At 42.1% G+C, this 22647-nt stretch overlaps 2 protein-coding genes across 2 annotated transcripts in view; both read left to right on the top strand.

Annotated features, from left to right (window-relative positions):
• Positions 1-6634: 6634 nt before the first annotated feature.
• LOC134466769 (serine protease 27-like) lies at positions 6635-13907 on the top strand. Its single transcript, XM_063220644.1, has 7 exons — positions 6635-6776; positions 8401-8421; positions 8880-9042; positions 9265-9390; positions 10623-10807; positions 11961-12115; positions 12543-13907. Exons 1-7 carry the CDS (start codon positions 6710-6712, stop codon positions 12828-12830), a joined length of 1005 nt encoding a protein of 334 aa, XP_063076714.1. The 5' UTR covers positions 6635-6709; the 3' UTR covers positions 12831-13907.
• A 2618-nt stretch (positions 13908-16525) lies between these two features.
• The window catches only part of LOC134467408 (mite allergen Der f 3-like), a 9761-nt gene continuing 3639 nt past the window's right edge, over positions 16526-22647 (top strand). Inside the window, exons 1-3 of the mRNA XM_063221304.1 lie at positions 16526-16668; positions 21302-21322; positions 22175-22337. Of these exons, the coding sequence (XP_063077374.1) occupies positions 16602-16668; positions 21302-21322; positions 22175-22337 (251 nt within the window). The 5' untranslated portion in view covers positions 16526-16601. The remainder of the gene's footprint in view (positions 16669-21301; positions 21323-22174; positions 22338-22647) is intronic.

Raw genomic sequence — 22647 nt, 5'->3', positions numbered from 1 at the left:
TGTCAAACAACACCCCAGACGTGTTGCGAGGACAGAATAATAACATTAGGCAATATTCATTGGATTATGACTTGTGTTCAGAGTAACATTTCTGAGTAACATTGTAGTAATAGTAAAAATAGGCACCATGTTTTAATCTGTCACATAATAAAGTAGACTTTGACAAGTCAGAAACACAATCAAGTTCAAGCTCAAGGTCAAGGTAAACTTGACATATAAACATAGAGACAGACAATAGATAGTACACATTCCACATTAAATTAAATAGGGGATAAACGGTGTAACATATAATAAAGTAACAATAAGAGATTAAAACAGAGGGTAAGAAATGTGCTGCATAAAATAATAAACTAAAACGCATGAAAATGTAGTTTATGCAGGTGAGTGAACTAAAGTGCCACCGTCGCTTTTGGTTTGTTGTTATAGTCTAATTGCTGTATGTACAAATGACTCGTGGTATCTTGCTGTCCTTGGTCTTGGTAGGATTCTGACACTTGACCTAGTGCTTCTTAAAAACTTTGGGCACATGGGGTGTGTTGGGTTGGGACAATCATGGCTGTCTGACTTGATGATGCACTCCAGTTTTTGTGGTCTTGTGCATGCATATTACCATAGACACATATTAGCCAAAATGCTAAAACAGAATAGAATAGAATAGAATAGAATGCTTTGTAAAAGTGGTTGATAAAATAATTGCAGAATCCTTCGGTCTAGCCAAAAATCTTCTTCCTGAGAAAGATTATGCACTGTTGCAACTTTTTACATGTGTACTAGTAGTACATGTGTGTTGGTCCTTACCATGGTGTTTAGAGATTCCCTACAGATGTTTTCCAAGTGGGGGCCGGAACCCCTGGAGGGCGCGAGGGGGTTCTAGGGGGTGCCGCAGCAAGTTGGCAAGAAAAGTATAGCAAAACAAAAGTAATTGAAATGACTAAAGTACAGTAAAATAAACCATAGATAAGCCAAACAGTATTCCCATCAAGGGCTGTATTATACTAATAAGGTATTGTGTGACTGTGTATGCCTAAACACTATATTTATTATGTTTCCTGTTGTCTTTGCATGGGTTTTGGGATGTACCAACTCCATTGAGATAACATGTAGTGTAATGTGTAGTGTGGCATGGACCAGGGGGCGCTGGGCCTTGGCTGAAATCTACTGGTACATGTAATAGGGGGCTGTGTCATTGTAACATTTGGGAGGCCCTGCCCTACTACAGTGTACACCCGAACATGACTTTGGGTACATGCCAAACTAGTTTATTTTAGTTTAGTTTAGTGTAGTTTAGTTTAGTTTAGTTTAGTTTACTTTAGTTTACCGGTAGTTTAGTTGGTTTGTTTCAACAGGGACCATGTGTAAAGTACATTAGTTACAAAAGTAACTTTTTGGGTACAAGCCAAACTAGTCCCTCCTCCTCCCGTTGCCCTTCCCTGTTGCTTGTGGCCTTGTGATGCCAGGCGCGACGACGTCACTGATGATCAAAGAGGCCTCGAGCAACAGGAAAGGATGGGAGGAATTATTTTGGCTTCCACCCTTTGTTTGCCACTTATGTAAGAGCCCGTCAAACAGGTACATAGGTCACATGACACATCTGGTTGAAAGGTCACATGATAATACAAACAGCTGAGAGAGAAAAGGAGAGGTCAATCCCAATGCACTTCATGCAACTAGCACAGTTAACCTTCAAATTAATTGAGACATAATATTTGTATTATTATTTTTTAAATTATATTATATTATATTATATTAGATTAGATTAGATTAGATTAGAATAGATTAGATTAGATTAGATTAGATTAGATTAGATTGGATTGGATTTGTGCAAAGGGAAAAGAATCTGGAAAAAACATATTGAAAGATAGCTATTTCCTTATTATTATATTGACATCTGGCATATTTATGGCCCAAGATGGCAGCCATTATTTTGCACTTCCATGTCATTCTAATCTTTTTTCAATAAAGTTATCATACTGTAATGTTTAATGATGCAGAGGAAGTTCATTTTGATGTAATGTTCATTTGATTTAAATTGTCTAGTGTTCAAACTTACTTGATTTAGAGGACAACTTCTGCCAATTCCGGCATACAGTTGTAACGCTCACATTACCTTGGACTTGTCAGTACCTGAGATTTTTTTTTTTCTTTTCTTCAGCCTTTTCTGAGATCCTGGTCATTGCAATGGGGGCAGGCGTTTGTTTACATTTCAAAAAAACATCTTGATCTATTCCCAATAACATCCAAAGGGTTTTGCAACATCAGCAGACAACTAGCAAACAGTGATACCTTTTGGGATAATATTTGGAGTAGGCCTATGCTAAGAAAGTTTTTTTAATGTAAGCAAAGTCTGCCCCCATTAGAATAGCTCAGATCTCGGAAAGGGCTGAGTCGAAAAATGCAGCATCACCAGGTACTGACAATTCAAGGGTTACGTGAGCAATAGAACAGCATATTGAGCTTGGCAGAAGTTATCCATTAAATTGTTGACATGCATTGCATGGTCCATTTGTTTTGAATTTCACAATACCTTTCGTAAGAACTATGCATATAAACATGATTCTCTGCAAGCAAAAATAACCTTTAAACTTCCATGGAAAGACACTGCCACCCACACACGCTCACACACAGCCTGGCTATAGGAGAAATAGTGCCCAGGCACTGTTGGCTTAAGCCGGAACCTCATATTAGCGGCGCAGAACTGACTCACCGGTGGGCCCTGCACCCTGCACCCTGCCCCTACTGTTTTTTCAGAAATGTTATTAAAAAAAAGATTCACTTTAAGGAATTTCTAGAGGTTATTCTAGAATTTTACTGGAACACTCTACAGCTCCTATAGACGTCTGTGTTAAAAATTTCGCAAAGACATTATGACATCATAATGAGAACTCAAAATTTGGGCAAAATTCTAATCACATATTTGTGATGGTACTCCTCAAAGGGTTAACATTTCTGAAAATAGGGGCCCACAAGGGTGCAGGCCCCACCAGGAAACTCCCACTATGCCAGATGGCCAGTCCAGTTCTGAACACACACACACACACACACACACACACACACACACACACACACACACACACACACACACACACACACACACACACGTTAGTGGGAGAGACACACTCACACCTGTCCGTATCATCAGCACAAAGGAAGGGGTGCCCACATACCATCAACACTCAGGAATGTCATCAATTCAATTGGACATCACAGATAAGACTGGTTTTGTGGTTGTCTCTGTGTGTGTGTGTCTAGTTGTGAATGTGTGTGTGTCCCACCCAATTATGTCTTTTGACAACAGAATGATTCACGACCTAGCAACCACATGAATTTATGAAAACATACATGGTTGCCTCACACAGTTATTTTTATACACATGTATACACGCACAAGCACATACACACACACGCACACGCACACGCACATGCACATGCACATGCACATGCACATGCACACATACACATTATAATTCATGTCCGCATTTCGTCCTAAATGTACAAGGGCATAAATGTTTCAGATATAAAATATTGCTCAGATACGATCCACAAATTGGCGTATGTCTGAGAACAATTCAAAAACTTTATGAATTAACCAAATAAAACCTCTCCCCCCATACATGATGACTTCCAATGATCATGACATTACATTACATTACATTACATTACATTTGGCATATTGAAGAGCATTTGCCGATTTACTTTGCTTTGCTGACTACCCCTTATTGTACCGTCCCTGCTGCATTGATTAGGTACAGTACAGCAAACTAACATTATGTAACCTAGGGGTTCTCAAACTTTACCATGACAAGGCCCTCCATGTCCAAGGGACTCACTAGTTTCATGTCCTTTCGGCCCGGGGTTGTACTTAAGTCTTACATCATTTGGTAATCAAACATTTCAAACAAGCGATTTAGGGTTAGGGTTAGGTTTAGGTTTAGGGGTAAGGTTAGGGTTAGGGTTAGGGTTAGGGTTAAGTTTAAGGTTAGGTTTAGGTTTAGGGGCGACTGTCATGGTGACAAACGAAGTGACGTAGACGTTCGGGCGACAGGGCGTGAAATTAGTGAGTCCCCCATGTTCAAGGCCCCCCTTACATGGGTAGTGCCACACTATTTCTCTGTGCACCGCTTTTCACAACCATACTGAAGTCTATATCTGTGTGTCAATGCTCCATTATTATATGACGATAACAGTAGAGATGCTCAGAGATACAATCGATTAATATAAGACAGTTTGTAACTAATTGGAATATTGTTTAGCTTATAATTGTGTTTATTTTGGTGTACATTAACTGTTCATAATTTATTTTGTTTTGCCGCGGACCACCTAGCACCCCCTCACGGCCCCTCAGGGGTCCCCGGCCCCCACTTTGAAAACCACAGATGTAGCCTACTGTATTTGCATTGTGCCTTAGCAGTGTACATACTTAATATTACATGTTGATGCATGTCATGTAGACATGTAAAGACTGTCCTTACAACCCAATCACACATACAGGTGTTGACATTTGTAGCCAATTTGCTGTACTAGAAGGGTGATATTTTACTAACCTCTGCTAGGAAAACCTCCTCTAGACATGAATTGAAAGAGAAACCTACTTCCATGATGAATATGTCCCCGTTGTCGTCCTCATCAATCTTTCCTTTTGTATTAGGTCTTAGAGACTTGGCACCCAGTCAATCTTCACTTTTCTTTCGTTGAGCTGGACAACATGTTACACAAAATGTATCGATTCTTCATCATGAGGCGCCATACTTTCATGTTGGACCTGGTGGCTTTTCAAGAAGAGAACACTGACATTTCTGTAGAAGACTGTCTAACAACAAAATGTTGTTTTCTTTCTTTCTTTCTTTCTTTCTTTCTTTCTTTCTTTCTTTCTTTCTTTCTTTCTTTCTTTCTTTCTTTCTTTCTTGTATTTGATGAGTACAATGCACATTAATCAATAAATCAATATGCTGGTATTAACCTATCCCTAAATGTAATTCATTGCTCTAAAGCAGGTGTCATACAAGAAACAGGCAGAAATATGGTACAACAGGACAAAACATAGAGACAATACACTCATACAATCACGCAGTACATGTTATCTATATGGCGTTCATGGTGCTGACACCTAGAAAAAAGTTTGTATAAGTTGTTTGTATAAATAGCTATAAATCCTCAGACATCCTCATCATCCGTCCACAATGCTATCATGCCTCACACTTAAGTCTTAAATTGTTGGTGGCAGCAAAATATCCCCCTGGATCAGCTGTAGCCCAAAGATTGGGTCTTAATAAGTTGAACAATGGATCAGACAGATACAGATCTGAATCCCACCTTTACCGATCCGCATGACTACCGACAGGGGGGAGCAAAGGAGTCAGTTGTCCTGGACCAAGGAAGAAGGGGGCCCCAGAAATGGTTCCCCAATCCCCATTACATTGTACGGAGAGAAGGGACGTTTCAGATTACTTGGCAAAAGCTTTTCAGCGGCCCTGCCTAGTCTTACAATGCCATCCATCGCTGAAGTGCACCTTGAGCAAGGTATCAGACCCCACATTGCTCCAAGGGCTGCAACCAATATCCTGTAACTAAGCACAGTAGGCTACTGTAACTGTAAGTCACTTTTTAATGCTGTGTGATGTAAAATGTTATTCGGAATTCTCAGGTCACGCCATCAGTGTTGTTCTTTTCCCATCACACAATTATTCAGATTAAGTGTCCAAAATTGGCCCAAGTGTGTGTGTCAGACTATGAAGTGTTGTACTTGTAAGATGTGTGTGTCTCTATTATTGTGAGGTGGGTAATGTAGTCAAATGAGTATGCAAAACCAGTTCAGTAATTTTGAACATGAGAATTAACATTCTATAGGTGCTATATACTGTATTATTATCATCACACACACACACACACACACACACACACACACACACACACACACACACACACACACACACACACACACACACACACACACACACACACACACACACACACACACACCATTTTATATGGCCATATCGTGTGATGTAAAATGTTATTTGGTATTCTCAGGTCAGGCCGTGTTGTTCTTTTTCCATCATGCAATTATTCAGATAAAGACCAGCGCAAGTGTCCAAATTTGGCACAAGTGTGTGTGCGTCAGACTGTGAAATGTTGTACTTGTAAGATGTGTGTGTCTCTATTTTTGTGAGGTGGGTACTGTAGGGTGTGTGTGTGTGTGTGTGTGTGTGTGTGTGTGTGTGTGTGTGTGTGTGTGTGTGTGTGTGTGTGTGTGTGTGTGTGTGTGTGTGTGTGTGTGTGTGTGGCATATTATTATTAGCATAATAGTCAAATGAGTATGCAAAACCAGTTCAGTGATTTTGAACATGATAATTAACATTCTATATGTTAATTACATACACATACTGTATGATTATCAAGCCACACACACACACACACACACACACACCCCGTTTTATATGGCCATGTCCTGTGACAGGCGGTGACATTGACGTTTGACAAACGCCTTATCACGTCAAACAGACACACACTCACTCTCACGCACGCACACACCTTGAAGATGCTCTACGTAAGACAAACACACACACACACACAGACACACCTTCAAGATGCGCTACATAAGGCCCAGTTGACACTCAGTTGTCAGTCACATCCACCTGGAGATACCTGAGACAAACAGACAGGCAACTGACTGAGATTCATCTGAGATAACCAACCAGCCAGCCATACGTGTGATGCAGAAGAGTATGTTTATGTGGAGATCTGCTGTCCTCCTGCTGTGTTTGACCGCGCTCCTTCAAGGTAACAGCTTGTGTGTGTGCTTTGCTTTTTTTTTTTTTTAGATTAGATCCGAGGTCTAGTGCGCCATAACGTTACACCAGGGACCTGTGTTCGATTCCGGCCCAAGTTCATTAAGAAAATAAAATAAATAAAAATGTCTTATGGCTTTTAGCCTTTATTTAGTCTGGACAATTAAAGATGGCGATTTTTAAAAAAAATGAATAAGAGAGAGAATGAGCAGGATTTGGAAATGACCTGGGTCCTCATGGGCATGCAAGCCCATTCATCGTTGGTCCTTGGCCAAATTGGCCACATTTTCTACATTTTCTACATTTCAATTTCCACACTGCAGAATAAGTCAGATGAAAGAATGGACTGATTAATAGCTTCAGACGTAAAGAGGCATTTTAGAGATGCAGGTTAAAACTCTCTCAAAACGTGGTTTGCAAGGCAACTTCGCCAGACCTATGCTCGCAGAGCTTTGTGGTCATAATAGCTATTGGATGACTGCTGGTATGGCAGACAGAGGTCAGAGAGGGCACTATTAAAGAAAAAAAAGTTGAATTCTCGAGAGAAAAGCCAATTAAAAGTAACTTTTACTTAAATAGCACTTGTAAAAAGTTTTTTTTTTAAAAACTTTTACTCCAATAGATGTTTACTTTTACTTAGAGTAGGATGCAAACCACTGTGTCCAGTGTAACAAATGGCACGTTGTGCTGTGGCTCTGGTTTTCACCTGTTGAGAGGGAGTGGCGATGACCAGAGGATTTAGCATGATGGTCCTTGTTGGGATGGGCAGTGTGTGTCTGCATGTGTGTGTGTGTGCACAACGTGTGTCTTCAGGTGTACCTGTTGAGAGGGAGTGGTGAGGACCAAATGATTAAGCATGATGGGTCTTTTTGGTATGTGGGTCTGGCACTGAGGTCTTTGTTAGTTGGCTGTACTGTACAGTCTCATGACAGATGCCAGCCACGTCTAGTGCTTTCAATCACCCACTCCTCAATGACTCACACTGTGTGTGTGTGTGTGTGTGTGTGTGTGTACGTGTGTGTGTGTGTGTGTGTGTGTGTGTGTGTGTGTGTGTGTGTGTGTGTGTTTGTGTGTGTTTGTGTGTGTGTGTGTGTGTGTGTGTGTGTGTGTGTGTGTGTGTGTGTGTGTGTGTGTGTGTGTGTGTGTGTGTGTAAAATGTGCATGGGTATTATGTAAGATTTAAGTATTTATTTATTCAAGTTCAGTGCACCGTCCAAAATAAACGAACAAGTTCTGACTTGATGGTATTCAACTGGACTGACCACATATCACAGTGGGTGCGTGATGTCATAATGGTATTTCATAACATTCTTAATAGAAGACTCAAACCCTTTATGACATGAGTCAAAACACTCTCAATAGAACCCGCCAAGCCCTCATGAAATGAATCAAAACAATCCCAATAGAACACTCACACCCTTTTGATAACAAAGCATTCTCATCAGAACATTCCAACCCATTCTGACATCAAAGCATTTTCATTAAAACCCTCCCATCCCTTTATGACATCATCTATTCTTGCCCCTGGGAACGCCAGTGTTATTATTATCATCTTTCTTCATTCTCTATTTAAGTGTATTGGGATGAACTAACATTTCTTTGTCTTTTTTTTCCAGATTGCTCAGCGCAGTTAGATGGTGAGTCACACACACACACACACACACACACACACACACACACACACACACACACACACACACACACACACACACACACACACACACACACACACACACACACACACACACACACACACACACACACACACACACACACACACACACACACACACACTGTTGTTTATGCACAGCTGAAAAATATAGAGAAATAGCTGCTCCGAGGCGTCGCCAAGGTGGCCGCCAAGTAGAGGGACTTCTAGAGAAAGAATTTTATACAATACTGTGTAGTATTTGGGAGCTTACTGTAATTCCTTATCTGTGATTCTATTTCCAGTATGTGGGTGCTTACTCTATCTTATATTTGTATTTATTTACAGTATGTGTGTAATTACTGTACTGTATCTTAGTATCTGTGTGTATATTTCCTGTCGCCTACAGTATGTTAAAACTGTTTGTATCTGTTTGTGTATTTGCAGTGTGTGGACAAGCCTCCCTGAACACGCGGATCGTGGGCGGGCAGGAGGCCGCAGTGGGGGCGTGGCCATGGCAGGTTAGCCTAACACGGAACGGCAACCACTTCTGTGGGGGGGCACTCATCAACAACGAATGGGTGTTGACCGCTGCCCACTGCCTGAACAGGTGAGATCTCTCATACACGCGCACGCACGCACACACACACCCACACACACACACACACACACACACACACACACACACACAACTATACACCACGTCATACACTGTAATGTATATTACTGTGATACAAATCAACATTGTACTGTATGTGTTTGGGTTGTAACATGTTTTAGTGCTTGTGTTTTAGTCTGTTTGCGTATTGTAACCATGTGTTTGCGTCTACAGCAACTCGGCGCTGGATGGCCTGAGTGTGCGCGTGTCCGTGAGGAGTCTGGACAACGCCGACGAGGGGACGACGTATCAAGTGGAACAGATTGAACTCCACCCCTCCTATAACCACACCTCCTACAGGTAAATACATGAAAAATTATAATACAGATACATTATATAGGCCTATATTGATATACAATATGATAATTACAGCACCTCCTTCAGATAAATAGGAATACATTATGAGAATATGATGATTAGCACATCTAAACTTAGTTCAAGTGAATCTGAATAAAATTATACACTGCCACAGATTCAGTCCAGGTCTCAATCAGCTGATCGTAATAACTCAAGACAGCTACATCAGCAACCCAGTGAAATCACCAGTGCTAGAAGGAAAACATGCAGGATTTTTAGGTGCTTTCCAAAATCTTAACTCTTGTCCTCCCCAAGTGCTTGTGGCCTCGTGATGATTTTACAAGACGTCATTGACGACAGAAGTTTAATTCAATATCTCCCAAAAAACGCAATTCCAATGTCATATTCTCATTAGCAATTGGGATGTTGAAAGGGGAAAAGTCCCCTAAAAGTTGTTGTGGCTAGGTTGACAGCGGGGAAACGCTACAGTTTTCTCCAAGGAGACGGGACATCACGTCAAATGTGAGGCCACAAGCACAGGTGGAGATCGGGAGTCAGGATATTGGAGAGAACTAGAGATGCACCGGATCCTGATTTTTAGGTAACTGCCGGATACCGGATCCACTGCTTAAGATCCTGCCGGATCCGGAACCGGATACCGGATCCTACGAAAGGGTTGAAACACATAGCCAACTCACACACGTGGGCACTTTTTATTACGTTGGCTGCCTTCAACGGCCGCTTCCAAAGGGCTTTCACTCCATGCAGCAATTGGGGTTGTGAAAGACTGACTGAAAAGCCTAGGCTACGTAAAAAGTAGAGATGCCCCAGATCCTGATTTTTAGGTAACTGCCGGATACCGGATCCATTGCTTAAGATCCTGCCGGATCCGGATAGTCTGAAAAACCCTATTATCCTGCCGGATCCGGAACCGGATCTTGGATCCTGTACATCTCTAGAGAGAACCATTTAAAGTTTAAACTTTATGAAAGGGTCTCACAGCTGTGGGGCAGCCGTGGTTTAGTGGTTAGAGAGTTGGTCTCTCAATCTAGGGGTTGCAAGTTAAAATCCCACCTGAACTCTCTCCCTACTGAAGTGCCCTTGAGCAAGGCACCTAACCCCACATTGCACCAGGGACTGTAACCAATACCCTGGAAAATAACAACTGTAATTTGCTTTGGATAAAACCATCAGCTAAGTGTAATGTAATGTAATTCTTACTTCCTACCTTTCAGCCATGACATCGCTCTGGTGCGCCTTGCTACATCCTCCTCCTCCTCCTCCTCCTCCTCCTCCATCCTCCGCCCGATCTCCTCCTTCTCCAACGTGCTCCGCCCGGCCTGCCTGGCCGCTGAGGGTTCCACCTTCAACACCGGGACGTCCGCCTGGATCGCAGGATGGGGCAGCACGCAGCATGGAGGTAGGTCCACACGCACACGCACACACACACACACACACACACACACACACACACACACACACACACACACACACACACACACACACACACACACACACACACACACACACACACACACACACAACTATAGACTTCTACATAGCATGCAACATGGAGGTAGGCACACCCACACACACATATGTACACACTCACCCCTTTCTTTCTATAGATTTGCACAATTGCTTTAAATTCTACATTATTACCTATTGCCTGTTTCTATACTATACTATACTATACTATACTATACTATACTATACTATACTATACTATACTTCCACTAAAGTAATTTTCAATTAAAAAAAATAGATCAATAGAAAATTTTCCCTTTTGGGCAACTATTATGCAATTACTACAAATGGTGATTAATTGAAATTACAGTGTAATTAATTACAAAACCAGGGGTGGAAAGTAACTAATTACTTTTACTCAAGCATTGTACTTTAGTAGCTTTTATGAATACTTTGTACTTTTTAAGTATTTTTTTTTAATTAATACTTTTACTTGTACTTGAGTACATTTTGACCCAAGTACTTTACTCCATTACACTGGAACCTGGCCTGAGTACTGAGCAAAAAAAATGACTGAGAGACAAAATGCCATGCACAATAATGCCACACTCCGCCGGAAATGAGAGATTGTGCAGGATGGCACACAGCATTTCCACTATTTTACTATCTTGTATCAATGTATTGGATGATGGCTGGTGCCAAGCAAGAGATAGAGGAGGACAATATTCAAGAAAAATAAACATGACATTCTCAAGAGGAAAGCTAATTAAAAGTAACTAAGTAACTTTTACTCAAATTACATTTTAAGTGAAGAACTTTTTACTTTTACTTGAGTAGATTTTTAGATAGGTACTTTTACTTGTACTTGAGTAGAATTTAGGCAAAGTGAAGATACTTTTACTTGAGTACACATTTTCTGTACTCTTTCCACCTCTGTACAAAACCTTGTGACTAACGTGTGTGTGTGTGTGTGTGTGTGTGTGTGTGTGTGTGTGTGTGTGTGTGTGTGTGTGTGTGTGTGTGTGTGTGTGTGTGTGTGTGTGTGTGTGTGTGTGTGTGTGTGTGTGTGTGTGTGTGTGTGTGTGTGTGTGTGTGTGTGTGTGCAGAGTCCCTGTCGTCTCCTCAGACGCTGCGTGAGGTGGAGATTCCCCTGGTGGACCAGAGTCAGTGTGTGGCGGCGTACAGAGGATACGGCATCACCGTCACCGACAACATGCTGTGTGCAGGACTACTGGGAACCGGGGGCAAGGACACATGCCAGGTGTGTACAGGAGAGAGAGAGAGAGAGAGAGAGAGAGAGAGAGAGAGAGAGAGAGAGAGAGAGAGAGAGAGAGAGAGAGAGAGAGAGAGAGAGAGAGAGTTCTAATGTGACTGTGACTGTGTGTGTGTAAAAGTTAGAATGTGTGTGTGTGTGTGTGTGTGTGTGTGTGTGTGTGTGTGTGTGTGTGTGTGTGTGTAAAAGTTATAATGTGTGTGTGTGTGTAAAAGTTCTAATGTGACTGTGTGTGTGTGTGTGTGTGCGTGTGTAAAAGTTCTTATGTGACTGTGTGTGTGTGTGTGTGTACAAGTTTCTATGTGACTGTGTGTGTGTGTGTGTGTGTGTGTGTGTTTTTGCAGTGTGCTGGTCGGCAAGCAGGTGGTGTGTGTATAAAAGTTCTAATGTGTGTGTGTGTGTGTGTGTTTCTCAGGGCGACTCAGGTGGCGCGCTGGTCAGCAAGCAGGGCAGCGTGTGGCTGACCATGGGCGTGGCCAGCTTCGGCGTGGGCTGCGGCGAGGCGCAGTACCCCGGCGTGTACACTAGGGTGGCGCCGTACGAGTCCTGGATCCGCTCCCTCACGCAGAGCAGCCTGCCGGGCTTCATCAAGGTCACCCAGGTCACCACGCAGACCGTCACAGACGCGGCCATCACCACCTCCTCCTGCTCCAGCCTCCTGCTCCTCCTCGCCTCCCCTCTGCTCCTGTCCATCATTCACTGAGGAGCGCAGTATACTCCCCTTATTGCAGGGGTGGGGAACCTATGTCTCGAGGGCCGTTTGCGACCCTTGAGGCCGTTTTATACGGGCCCCGATGTAATTTTAATGTTATGAAGCTTCACATGAAATATGACATATTTTGTGATGGAATCTTAGAAAATACATTTGCAATACAATTAAGTTATATTCAGGGGACCTAGAGAAGGTGGAATTTGTTTTAAAGGTGTCTGCCTTCGATATAGGCCTAAAGTGCAGGGGGAAATCCATGTTTGTGTTCAAAGTATGGCCCTCAGAGGACTTTTACGGCCCTCGGATGAATTTGAAGTGGCCCCTCGAATGAAAAAGGTTCCGCACCCCTGCCTTATAGGCTGACTAGCTACTCCACCCCTCCCTCCTGCTCCTCCTCTCCACACCACTAGCTACCCCACCCCTCCACTCCTCCCTATCCATGTCTACCTCCTGCTCCTCTTCTCCACTCCAGTGTTCTATCATTCACTGAGAAGCACATGTGCACACCTCTTTTTCCTCTTCCTTCTCTCCTCTATCCCTCCCTCTATCAAATACTACAGTAGAATCCACCCCTCCTCTCCACCCTGCTACTCCTCTGCATCATACACTGAGGAGCACATACTCCTCTCTTCACTCCTTCCCATTACCCCTCTATCCTTCACTCCTCTCATCCTCCCGTCTTGTGTCTTCTCTGCTGTCCATCATACACCACCACCCACCCTTCCTGTCCTCTCCTCTCCACTCCACTCATCCTCTACTCCCCACAGATGAAAGCTAAATGCAGAACGCCATGTGCAAATGAAGGAAGCGACATGTGTGAGGTGAAGGGGAATTTGTTGTACGTATGATTGCAGTATTGTAGTATACAGTGTTGAATTGTGGGATTTGTAGTGTGAAAGGTGGCTACAGGCCAGTGATTGTCTCGTTTATCATCAATTTATTATTTATTTAAATATTTATGAAATCTATTTCTGCTATACATTATCAGCACTTTTCTGGTTGTGAGTGTGTATCATGACATAATGTCAGGACCTACTTAATGTAATTGTGTGTGGCAATAAACAAAATAATTTGAATGGCAAAATCTGGACGTGTTGTTCTTGACTTCCAAAGCTGTCTGTTTGCCAAACAAAGACTCATTTAATCAGTGTCGGAACAATTACAATACAGGGCCCCAGGGCAAAACACTGATAGGGTCCCCCATATGGCCTGCCATGGTCACAATAGGAGACACATGCAGGTGTTGACATTTGTTGCCAATATGCTGTACTAGACTAGAGCAGCGTTTCCCCAACTTTTTTTGTTCTGCGTACCCCCTGAGCCATGTTGTCATATGAAGAGTATCCCTCATGCACACTTTATATCTATTCTGCTATCCCAAAGTGGCCACACTCCATGTATTTGTTATTACATTTCTCCACGTACCCCCTGAGGTGTGCTCGCGTACCCCTAGTGGTACACGTACCCCTGGTTGGGAAACAATGGACTAGAGGGTGATATTTCACTTACCTCTGCTAGGAAAACCTCCTCTAGACATGACTTGAAAGAGAAACCTACTTCCAGGATGAATATGTCCCCGTTTTTGTCCTCACCAATCTTTCCTTTTGTATTAGGTCTTACAGACTTGGCAGACAGTTAATCTTCACTTTTCTTTTGTTGAGCTGGACAACACGTTACACAAAATGTATCGATTCTTCATCATGAGTCGCCATATTTTAATGTTGGACCTGGGAGCACTTCAAGAAAAGAACACGGACATTTCTGTAGAAAACTGTCTAACAACAAAATGGTTCTTTTCTGTCTTTCTTTCTTTCTTTCTTTCTTTCTTTCTTTCTTTCTTTCTTTCTTTCTTTCTTTCTTTCTTTCTTTCTTTTTGTATTTGATGATGAGGACAATGCATATTCATCAATAAATCAATATACTGGTGTTATTAACCTATTCCTAAATGTAATTTATTGGTCTAAAGCAGGTGTCATACAAGAAACAGGCAGAAATATGGTACAACAGGACAACACATGGAGACAATAGAACTCATACAATCACGCAAGACCTGTTATCTATATGGCATTTATGGTGCTGACACCTGGAAAAAAACATTGTATACATTGTTTGTATAAATAACTATAAATCCTCAGACATTCTTATCATCCGTCCACAATGCTATCATGCCTTAGCCTCGCGCGCCATCCTACGTACTTCCGCCAAGACACTTGGCTCCGCACTACGTCTGGTACCTGTCTTCTGTGGAGCGATGTTGACCGGTAGGATTTTCACCGGTGTTCTGACAAACGGTCCTACATTGTAATTTTATCCTACGGTAGGATGTTCTGTCAGACATGTCTGTTAAACGCTCCTACATCGCCATAGATAGACGTCAGACATGTTTGTTCAACAACTTATAAGTTAAATCCTGATTTTTCCGAAAATGTCCTTCCTGCTTCCTGCAATCGCGTCAGATCAAACAAAGTCCAGACCATGAATACGAAATGCAAATGGTAGTATTATGGGATGGTCTGGACCAGGTTAATCATGCCTCACACTAAAGTCTTAAATCGTTGGTGGCAGAAAAATATCCCCCTGAATCAGCTGTAGCCCAATGATTAGGTCTCAATGAGTTGGACAATGCGATCAGACAGATACAGATCCGAATCCCACCTTTACCGATCCGCATGACTACCGACAGGGGGGAGCAAAGGGGTCAGTTGTCCTGGACCAAGGAAGAAGGGGGCCCCAGAAATGGTTCCCCAATCCCCATTACATTGTATGGAGAGAAGGGACGTTTCAGATTACTTGTTCTGGTACCGGCAAAAGCTTTTCAGCGGCCCTGCCTTGTCTTACAATGTCATCCATTGCTGAAGTGCGCCTTGAGCAAGGTATCAGACCCCACATTGCTCCAAGGGCTGCAACCAACATCCTGTACCTAAATGCAGAACTGTAATTGTAAGTCACTTTTTAATGATGTGTGATGTAAAATGTTATTTGGAATTCTCAGGTCAGGTCATCAGTGTTGTTCTTTTTCCATTACGCAATTATTCAGATAAAGACCAGCACTAGTGTCCACAATTGGCACAAGTGTGTGTGCGCGTCAGACTGTGAAGTGTTGTACTTTTAAGATGTGTGTCTCTATTATTGTGAGGTGGGTACTAGGTGTGTGTGTGTGTGTGTGTGTGTGTGTGTGTGTGTGTGTGTGTGTGTGTGTGTGTGTGTGTGTGTGTGTGTGTGTGTGTGTGTGTGTGTGTGTGTGTGTGTGTGTGTGTGTGTGTGTGTGTGTGGTATATTGTCATTATATTGTACAGTATATTGTACTGTACTGACTGCTAGGTGGGTACTGTAGTCAAATGAGTATGGAAAACCAGTTCAGTAATTTTGAACATGATAATTAACATTCTATACGTGCTATATACTGTATTATTATCATGACACACACACACGCACGCACGCACGCACGCACACACACGCGCACACACACACCCCATTTTATATGGCCATGTCTTATGACAGACGGTGACATTGACGTTTGACAAACGGCTTATCACGTCAAACAGACACACACTCACTCTCACGCACGCACACACCTTGAAGATGCTCTACGTAAGACAAACACACACACACACACAGACACACCTTCAAGATGCGCTACATAAGGCCCAGTTGACACTCAGTTGTCAGTCACATCCACTTGGAGATACCTGAGACAGACAGACAGACAGACAGACGACTGACTGAGATTCATCTGAGATAACCAACCAGCCAGCCATACGTGTGATGCAGAAGAGTATGTTTATGTGGAGATCTGCTGTCCTCCTGCTGTGTTTGACCGCGCTCCTTCAAGGTAACAGCTTGTGTGTGTGCTTTGCTTTTTTTTTTTTTTAGATTAGATCCGAGGTCTAGTGCGCCATAACATTAATAATAATAATAATAATAATAATAATAATAATACACAAGTTTTATATAACGCTTTTCATGATACCCAAAGTCACTTTACAGATGACATTACACCAGGGACCTAGGATCGATTCCGGCCCAAGGTCATTAATAAAATAAAATAAATAAAAACATGTGTTGTGGCTTTCAGCCTTTGTTTAGTCTGGACAATTAAAGATGGCGATTTAAGCTTCCAAGCTTAAAATCATCATCATCATTATTATTTCAACTTCCTTTTATTTCAGTAGCCTGGTGTAACCTATTCTATATATTGCATAACCTACATGTATTCAATATGCTGGTAAATGTGAAAAAAGCTAATGAATTAAATTTAAAAATTAATTAAAAAGTAAATGTGAAAATAATAATATTGTGATAATAACCAAATCGTTTGGAGCACAGCCCTACTAATTATGTTTACTCAAATTACTGTAACTGATAACTTTTCATGAGTGATTTGTAATTTACAAACAACACAGTAGTAGTTTTTCAAAGGGGTACTTCTACTTTTACTCCAGACGAGTACATGTTGACCCAAGTATTTTACTTAACTAAATTTGAATCTGCCCTGAGTACTGAGTAAAATCAATATGAAAATGAAAATGCAGGAAAAAATCTCCCAAAGGGAAATTGTGCGTTTTCAACATTTAACATAAATGACCTACAGTGAGTCCAATATGTATTTGATCCCTTGCTGATTTTGCCCGTTTGCCCACTAATAAAGACATGATCAGTCTATAAATTTATGATAATATGTATTCAAACATGGAGAGACAGAATATCAAAAAGAAATTCCAGAAAATAACTTAAAATAATATATTTTAATTTATTTGTATTTAATTTAGGGTAATAAGTATTTGACCCCTCTAGCTAAAGAAGATAAAGTGCTTTGTGGCAAAGCCCTAGTTTTCTAGCACTGAGGTTAGATGCTTCTTTTAGTTAATGACAATGTTTGTGCATATAGTAGAACCTATTTTTGCCCATCTCTCTTTGCACATTATCTGTAAAACATTAATAGTTTGTGGCTGTACACTGTAGCTTGGCAAATGGGAGGTTCAGTTCTCTCCATAGAATTACTATAGGGTTAATATTTGGAGACTGTCTAGGCCACTTCACGACTTTAATATGCTTCTTATTGAGCCACTCCTTCGTTGCTTTGACTGTATGTTGTGTATTATTGTCATGTTGGGAGATCCAACAATGGCCCACCCATCAGTGTAGTGGTGGAGGGAAGGACGTTTGCACTCAGGACTGCACATTACATGTCTCCCTCCATCCATTCATTGACGATGTGAAGTTGTCCTGTGCCTTGGCCAGACAAACACCCTCAAACCATAATGATACCACTCTCATGCATGATGGTGAGGAGGGTGTTCTTGGGATCATAGACAGCAGTACTCTTTCTCAAAACACATTGAATTGTGATAAGGCCAAACAGCTTGATTTTGGTTTCATCTGACTACAGCACCTCCTTATCATATCCTAAACCAGTCTGATGTCCGTTGGCAAACCTCAAGTGGGACTGCGCAGGTTCCCTCTGAAGTAGAGGTACCATGTGTGCACTACAGGATTTTAAACCTCTGTGGCATTAAGTGCTACCAGTAGTTTTCTCAGTGATTTTGGTCCCAGTAGCTTTGATATCATTGCCTAGTTCATCCCATACAGCTCTAGGGTGATTTATTTCTGTTCTCATGATTATCAAATCCCTACAAAAGGTCAAATCTTGTATAGAACCCCAGACAGGCTGATGGATAGTCATTTTGTATTCCTCACATTTTGGAAGAAATGCATCAACAGCTGGGTCATTAATACCCAGTCTCTTTCTTGTGGTTTTGCAGCCCATTTAATCTTTGTTTAGGTCTAAAATCGTGTCCCTGATATCATTTGACCACTCTTTGGTCTTTCCCATGCTGGTGAGGTTGGAGTGTGACTGATTCACTCATACTATGGACTGATTCTGCTGATTCAATGTGTCTTTTATGCATGTTAGTATGTACAGGTGTCTTTAATTCAGATGACAAGTTGATCGGAAGTGCCCATCTGGTCTGTGGGCCCGGAACTGTAATCAGTTGGCAGGGGATCAAATACTTATTTTGCTCGATGAAATGGAAATAAATTAATATATATTCTCTTCAGTTAATTTCTGGATTTTCTTTTTGATATTCTGTCTCTCCATATTAGAATGCATATTATCATAACATTTATTGACTGATCATGTCTTTGTTAGTAGGCAAACCAACAAAATCAGCAAGGGATCAAATATATATTGGACTCACTGTATCTTGGATCAATGTGTTGGAAGGTTAGCCAGGGCCTGCTGGTCGGCCTACCATGCCATTGGTACGACAGCCCATTAGTCCGACTGTACACAAAATAGCGTTCGTAAATTCGGAGCATTCATGAAATTCTTATTCGCCAAACATCCAGAGCATAGACCAGGGACTAAAAACATTTTTTTTTCAAGATTTATTTATTAAAAAGACTTATTCATAAATTGAAGCTCATAACTGGCAGTTAAACTAAATAATCCACCAGGCGATTTCGTTTGGTAGCCTGCAAAACTGAAGATCCAAAACCCAAACACAATGACATCCAGACCTTGAAGTTCAACGTGATGGGCTGTCAGACCCATGGCTCGGCCTTGGACCAATGACCCGCCCATCCTTTTGATGCTGCGCAAAATTCCAAGACCTAGTCAGTCTGGCAATGTTGGCTATTTTAAATTGAAATCGGCCTGCTTTTGGATCAAATTAATACTGAACATTTCAATTTCCCCACTGCAAGATAAGTCAGATGAAATAGTGGACTAATTAATAGCTTCAGATGTAAAGTAGAACATAGAACAAGGCTACTTCGCCAGACCAATGCTTACAGAGCTTAATCACAATAGCCAGTCTATATACAGTATATACTGTATATATATTTTTTTTCCGACTTTATTGATGACCAGTATGAGATGTGGAGAGGAAGCGAATGGGGAGAGAGATGGGGAGGGGTCGGCAAATGACTCGGGCCGGGAATCGAACCCAGGTCGGCTGCATGGCAGACAAGTGCCCTACCGGTCGGCAGGGCCCCCAATAGCCAGTCTATTGGATGACTACTGGTATTGAGGCAGATAGAGGTCACAGAGGGCACTATTCTATAAAAAAGCTGAATTCTCGAGAGAAAATCTAACTAAAAATAACTAAGCAACTTTAAGTCAAACAGCATTTTTAGAACGTAATTTTATTTGAATTAATTTATTTTACTTTTACTTTGAGTAGGATTCAAACCACTACTTTTCCTTAATAACAGTTTTCAGTAGTCTTTATATCTTTGCCTGTGTCCAGTGTGCCAAATGGCACGTTGTGCTGTGGCTCTGGTTTTCACCTGTTGAGAGGGAGTGGCAATGACCAGAGGATTTAGCATGATGGTCCTTGTTGGGATGGGCAGTGTGTGTGTGTGTGTGTGTGTGTGTGTGTGTGTGTGTGTGTGTGTGTGTGTGTGTGTGTGTGTGTGTGTGTTTGGGTTTGGGTCAGTGTGTGTGTGTTTGGGTTTGGGTTTGTGTGTGTATGTGTGTGTGTGTGTGTGTGTGTGTGTGTGTGTGTGTGTGTGTGTGTGTGTGTGTGTGTGTGTGTGTGTGTGTGTGTGTGTGTTTGGTTTCTGTTTTGTGTGTGTGTGTGTGTGTGTGTGTGTGTGTGTGTGTGTGTGTGTGTGTGTGTGTTTGGGTTTGTGTGTGTGTGTGTGTGTGTGTGTGTGTGTGTGTGTGTGTGTGTGTGTGTGTGTGTTTGGGTTTGTGTGTGTGTGTGTGCGTGCGTGCACGCGCCCATGCATGTGTGTGTGTGTGCAGAGGTGCACCTGTTGAGAGGGAGTGGTGAGGACCAAATGATTAAGCATGATGGGTCTTTTTGGTATGTGGGTCTGGCACTGAGGTCTTTGTTAGTCGGATGTACTGTACAGTCTCATGACAGATGCCAGCCACGTCTAGCGCTGTCAATCACCCACTCCTCAATGACTCACACTGTGTGTGTGTGTGTGTGTGTGTGTGTGTGTGTGTGTGTGTGTGTGTGTGTGTGTGTGTGTGTGTGTGTGTGTGTGTGTGTAATGTGCGTGGGTATTATGTGAGATTTAAGTATTTATTTATTCAAAGTTCAGTGGACCATCCAAAATAAACGAACAAGTTCTGACTTGAGGTTATTTAACAGGACGGACCACATATCACAGTGGCCGCGTGATGTCATAATGGTATTTCATAACATTCTCAACAGCACTCTCAAACCCTTTATGACATGAGTCAAAACACTCTCAATAGAACCCGCCGAGCCCTCATGAAATGAATCAAAACAATCCCAATAGAACACTCACACCCTTTTGATAACAAAGCATTCTCATCAGAACATTCCAACCCATTCTGACATCAAAACATTTTCATTAGAACCCTCCCATCCCTTTATGACATCACCTATTCTTGCCCCTGGGAACGCCAGTGTTATTATTATCTTTCTGCATTGTCTATTAAAGTGTATTGGGATGAACTAACCTTTCTTTGTCTTTTTTTCCAGATTGCTCAGCGCAGTTAGATGGTGAGTCGCACACACACACACACACGCACGCACGCACGCACGCACGCACGCACACACACACACACACACACACACACACACACACACACACACACACACGCGCGCACACGCACATCATAGAGTCCATATGCACAGCCAGTGGGCAGATGCTGGTGATACGCAGTCAAGAAGTCCACAAAATGGGGTAAATCGAAGTCGACCAGTGTGCAATGATTTATCCCGTTTTCTTCCCAGTAGATACTTACTTTACTGTGGGCATGCAAATCATAACACTATTGTAGACATTTTACTGCAACTGTTGTCTGATAAATAATAATAGCTAACACTGCAATTACATTCGAGTTGTTTGGAGCACAATAATAGCTAACACGGCAATAACATTGGACGTTCTACATGAAAACTTACTGTAAGAAAACGTCCATATAAATAAACGGGGGTGATTCTTAATGCCAATACGGCGTGTGCTTGCACATCACACAACTTTTCCGGCAAAAAGAGCCAAAAACCTACTGAGCTGCGCTGTCATGGATCCAATCATCGCGCAAGCAAATGTTGCTTATGCACAGCTGATAAATATAGAGAAATAGCTGCTCCGAGGCGTCGCCAAGGTGGCCGCCAAGTAGAGGGACTTATAGAGAACGAATTTGATACTATACTGTGTAGTATTTGGGAGCGCACTGTAATTCCTTATCTGTGATTCTATTTCCAGTATGTGGGTGCTTACACTATCTTATATTTGTATTTATTTACAGTATGTGTGTACTTACTGTACTGTATCTTAGTGTCTGTGTATATATTTCCTGCAGGCCTACAGTATGTTAAAACTGTTTGTATCTGTATGTGTATTTGCAGTGTGTGGACAAGCCTCCCTGAACACGCGGATCGTGGGCGGGCAGGAGGCCGCAGTGGGGGCGTGGCCATGGCAGGTTAGCCTAACACGAAACGGCAACCACTTCTGTGGGGGGGCACTCATCAACAACGAATGGGTGCTGACCGCTGCCCACTGCCTGAACAGGTGAGGTCTCACACACGCACACACGCACAGACACACACGAACACACACAGACACACAGACACACACACACACATACACACACACACACACACACACACACACACACACACACACACACACACACACACACACACACACACACACACACACACACACTTCACACAACTATACTGTACAGCACATCATACACTGTAATCCACATCATGTACTGTAATGCAAATCAACATTGCACTGTATGTGTTTGGGTTGTAACGTGTTTCAGGGATTGTGTTTTAGTCTGTTTGCGTATTGTAACCATGTGTTTGCGTCT

The sequence above is a fragment of the Engraulis encrasicolus genome, chromosome 17 (genome assembly GCF_034702125.1).
Source record: "Engraulis encrasicolus isolate BLACKSEA-1 chromosome 17, IST_EnEncr_1.0, whole genome shotgun sequence".
Classification (NCBI taxonomy): domain Eukaryota; kingdom Metazoa; phylum Chordata; class Actinopteri; order Clupeiformes; family Engraulidae; genus Engraulis; species Engraulis encrasicolus.
This window is presented reverse-complemented; position numbering and strand designations above follow the sequence as displayed.

Bases quoted from the DNA above. Each gene is read 5' to 3' on its own strand.
- LOC134466769 (XM_063220644.1), top strand. From the start codon at position 6,710: ATGCAGAAGAGTATGTTTATGTGGAGATCTGCTGTCCTCCTGCTGTGT. The intron at 9,043-9,264 runs GTGAGATCTCTC...TTGCGTCTACAG, and splicing joins GCTGCCCACTGCCTGAACAG to CAACTCGGCGCTGGATGGCC. The intron at 12,116-12,542 runs GTGTGTACAGGA...TGTGTTTCTCAG, and splicing joins GGGGCAAGGACACATGCCAG to GGCGACTCAGGTGGCGCGCT.